The 4,466-nt window shown below is 45.9% G+C and overlaps 1 protein-coding gene across 1 annotated transcript in view; it reads left to right on the plus strand.

Annotated features, from left to right (window-relative positions):
* The first annotated feature begins 841 nt into the window (after positions 1 to 841).
* Positions 842 to 4,466, plus strand: part of eepd1 (endonuclease/exonuclease/phosphatase family domain containing 1) — a 43,531-nt gene continuing 39,906 nt past the window's right edge. Inside the window, exon 1 of the mRNA XM_007558449.2 lies at positions 842 to 1,965. Coding sequence (XP_007558511.1) covers positions 1,118 to 1,965 — 848 coding nt within the window. The 5' untranslated portion in view covers positions 842 to 1,117. The remainder of the gene's footprint in view (positions 1,966 to 4,466) is intronic.

The raw sequence follows: 4,466 nt of genomic DNA on the forward strand, positions 1-4,466 counted from the left end.
GTGTGGTTGTTTGTCCTGCCTCTCTGTGTTGCCTTGTGACAGACTGGTGACCTGTCCAAGGTGACCCCGCATCTTGCCCGGAACGTTAGCTGGAGATAGGCACCAGCACCCTTCCCGACCCCACTAGGGACAAGGGTGTATAGAAAATGGATGGATGAATGGATGGATATTTTTATTATCTAAAAATATTAGCTGTTTCTTTTGTTATTCCTTGTAGCTAAATAATTCAAAGCCATTTTAAAAGGTTCAAAGAGCCACCTGATGGTCTGGAGCCGCAGGTTGCTCCACTGAAGCTGCTGATAAACAGCAGGTAAGATACTGACTCCTCTAATTTCCTAGCAGAACCCTGTTCCCGTTCATCTGACAGCTCATTTTAACGCACTCAGCTGGATAATACTGAATATACTGTTGTATTACGTAACAGCTCGGTATGTAAATAATATCCTATCATGTAATAAGCAAAAATAAAATGTACATGTATAATAACACCGCCCTGCCCTTCCCTGTCCCCTCTCATCCCTCCTCCTTACTTGTCACACTTGAAACCACGCCTCCTACGACAGCCGTCCCGGAAAATAAGAAAACTTGGCTTCAAAATAAAAGCCTTATTAGATCATTTGTGTGAAGTATAGATTTAATCCAATATGCACAGATGTGAGCCGACCAGATGTGTGGAGTGTTTGATGAAAGGCTTCCAGCTGTGCGGCTTCATGCAGCTGCTGCGGCTCTGGCTGTCTTCCCTCTGAGGCTGATGCTGCTCCAGACCGGAAGCAGAGAGCGGCGTGATGTTGCGCGATTGATGCCAAGCTGTCAGAGGACTATGTGTGTGTGTGTATGTGCGTGTGTGTGTGTGTGTGTGTGTGTGTGTGTGTGTGTGTGTGTGTGGAGGCTGCTGCGTGTTGACACACAGGGCAAAGTTTACTGCCCACTCTGGATTTCACATCCCATCTCTGCGTCAGGACGCGCAGACGGGTTTCAGCACCGCGCAATGCGCAGAATGTAGCCGCGGTTTGTTGCGCACATTCTGCCCTCCCAGGTGCCGTCCTCCTGCCTTACTGCCCACTTTGCCCCTCTCTGCACCGAGCCGTCCACCGGTGACCCGCCGGAACCAGCCGCCATGGGGGGGAATCTGGGCTGCCACCGCTCCATCCCCAGGGACCCCACTGACCTCAGCTGCGGGAAGCGCAAATTCAGCGCCGCGTGCAATTTCAGCAACATCCTGGTCAACCACGAGCGGCTCAACATCAACACGGCCACCGAGGAGGAGCTCATGACTCTGCCGGGAGTCAACCGCTCCGTTGCGCAGAACATCGTGGAGTACCGGGACTGCATCGGCGGCTTCAAGAAGGTGGAGGACCTCGCTCTGGTGAGCGGGGTGGGCGCCACCAAGCTGGAGGCGATCAAGCTGGAAATCTGCGTCTCCTCCAGGACCAACTCCTCCCAGCATTCCCCGTCGTCGCTGCGCAGAGACGTGGAGCACCAGCCCTGCACCGGCATCAACATCAACACGGCCACAGCGGCGCAACTCATGAGCATCCGCGGCCTCACGGAGAAGATCGTCAGGAACATCGTGGCCTACAGGGCGGAGTACGGGCCGTTCCGGAGCATCGAGGACCTGGTGAGGGTCAGTCACGTCAACAGCTCGCTGCTGGACAAAATCCGCTTCCAGGTGTACGTGGAGCGCTCCAGGACGCCCTCCACCAACACCAACGGAGGACTGACCGGCACCACCAAGTCTCAGCCGAGCCCCACTTCATTCAGTCTGAAAAGTGACGACCTGGACCTTCCTCCGGGTGGACCGGCGCAGATCATCTCGATGCGCCCGAACGTGGACCCTCCTCTCGGGCTGCGGGACGGGAAGCCCGCGGTGCGCCTGGCGACGTGGAGCCTGCAGGGCTGCTCCTGCGAGAAGGCCAACAACCCGGGGGTCAGGGAGGTGGTGTGCATGACCCTGCTGGAGAATGAGTGAGTAACGCTACAGCTTCATCATAACGCTGATTAAAAATGAACAGAACCAGGAGATAATGTTAAATTTACATGAAATAACAAACGCAGGATTCTAACAGTTATTTATTTTCTTCCTGTGATATGTTCCTTTAGTTTGGTATTAGGCTGGATTCCATCTGCTTTTTATTTTGTTTTTTGTTGTTGTTGTTTTTTTTTTTTTTACATAATTTTCCGTCCCACAGAAAAACAGATCTGCCCTCTTTTAATCCATTTTTAGGTCTACTGTTATTTTAAATCCCCAAAAAGTAGAAATCATAATGGTGGTTCTTTATAAATGGCAGCAAATTTTATCTGAAATTATAAGTTGTTTTTTGTTTTTCAATCGTTGTGTGACGTTTGCAGAGGTTTCCAGACACATTTTAATCCACTGGTCTGCGGGTTTAAATGGCTCTTTAGGCCATAAAGGCTGCAGAGTCTGGATCAGAATCTGAATGCACCGATCAGGAAGTTCAGGCCGGTCCTGATGTGCTGCTGGCTCATTCATAGTTTAAAATTCATCAGAAAATGAATGACAAATTTATCTCCTACTAGCTGCTGTTTATTGAGGCATCTGTAGATCAAAATATTGAATATTATTTGTTTTGATGCAATTAATAAATAAGATAAAATCAGATTTAAACCGTATTTAACCAGTTAGAACCAATCAAAGGAAAATAGGCTGATTCTTTTCTTTATGTTCATCACCATTTTTATCCACAGCCTGGTCGCCTATATGTAAACTTGACAGAATCAATTAGAACCTTCCCAGATTTTATTTTCATAATAATCTACAAATCTGAAAACACATAATATTCATTGAGTTTCTTCTTCTATCTTAATATGAACTGCAGGAAATTTGGGCTATTGGATTATTTTATTCCAGCGGACACAGTTTGACTTTGTCCCAATGTCTACAGCAAAGAAAAATAGAAAAAAATAAAATAAAATAATGATAATATGAACTTTGTTCTGTGGAGCGTCCCTACGTGTTTCAGAATGTGAATGCTGAATAAACAGGAAGTCATTCACTTTCAGTAATCAGCTGCTCAGTAATCAGGACAAGCCAGGCTGAATGTAGCGACTTCAAGCTGCTGCTGTTATTCTGTCTCATCTGCTGCTCCTGGTTTTGTTCATAAACAGCTGCTATGTTCATCAGGTCTCTCCAGATCACACAAAAACTGCAGACATCAAATGAAATCCAGTTTATTTTTCAAGATGTGATGGTGTTTCCAAGTGCAGCCTGAATTCAGGTTCTCTTATTCATGTTTCTACGGCTGGACCGGTTGTGATTAGGTTGTGGTCAGAATAGTCCAGGCAGCCTGATCTGATCAGACTGCAGTGACGATCCTCTTATCCACACTGCTGCTGCCAAGCTCTTCCCTTCCTGGCTCCAATCATCTAACTAGTTAGATGATGGGATTTATTACACCTCATTTATCAGGAAGTTACCTGACCTGGCATAGAATTAGAGCAGGTAGAGGTGAAACAACAAACAGTACCAGGTTAAAACAAACTACCTGGACAGCACCAGTACCTGGCCCATGCCTCAGTGCTGGGTGTTCCCCTGCAGCCTGGTTCAGATACTCCCTGAAAAGGACAATGAAGGCGGAATATGATGTGCTTTCAGTTCATTCTGGTGAGTTCTCAGTGTTTCTTAGGGACTTCATTGTCATCCAGCAGGGCAGCGACAGTCACACAGAGTGCTGGGTGTGACCAGAGTTTCCCAGCCAGTCCCACAGTTGGGAGCTGAGCTGCTGAGCCTGAACCTGTTTGGGAGGCAGGAGGGGTGAGGAGAATGTCACCGAGACTTGTTCTCACAGGAGGATAAATATCTTAATCTGGGATATCATGTGATAGAGACGAGTTTCTGTTTGTTTGAGAGAATGGCACATTGCTGTGGCTCAGGATGACAGCTGATACTAACTGCTCTCACCGAAGGAGAGTTCTGATCTAGAAGTGGAGGAGATCTGGATGAATCGTTCCTGTCTGTCTGGAGGTCCAGTGGACCACTCTGGGTTTGGTGGTTACCAGGACAACAGGTCTTGCCTGATAGCATTTGTCCTGTGTACCAGTAGGTTCAGTAAAAAGAACTATTGATCAGTTCCTCCAGGATTTCGCAGTCATTTTTAGATTTTTTTTTTTTTTTTTGCAATCAAAACCATTTATTTTGTGGAACTAATTTATAAACATTTGCAAGGAATTTAGTGATACTCTTTCCACATTAAACCCCATCCAAAGTCAACATAAAGAATAAAATAGAAAAAACATCAAGTCGACAGATTACACACAAAGAGTTTTAATATTTTAAGAAATTAAATCCCTCAATTTTTGTTGCTCATCACATCGATCCCACTTGCAGGTGGGAGTTAGCAACACTTAACGTTAATGTTGCAAAGTGTCCTTATGTTTTGAAAGGTGCTGTCAAATAAAATGCATTATTATTATTATTATTATTATTATTATTATTATTATTATTATTA

Source organism: Poecilia formosa, unplaced genomic scaffold, assembly GCF_000485575.1.
Source record: "Poecilia formosa unplaced genomic scaffold, Poecilia_formosa-5.1.2 Scaffold96, whole genome shotgun sequence".
NCBI lineage: Eukaryota > Metazoa > Chordata > Actinopteri > Cyprinodontiformes > Poeciliidae > Poecilia > Poecilia formosa.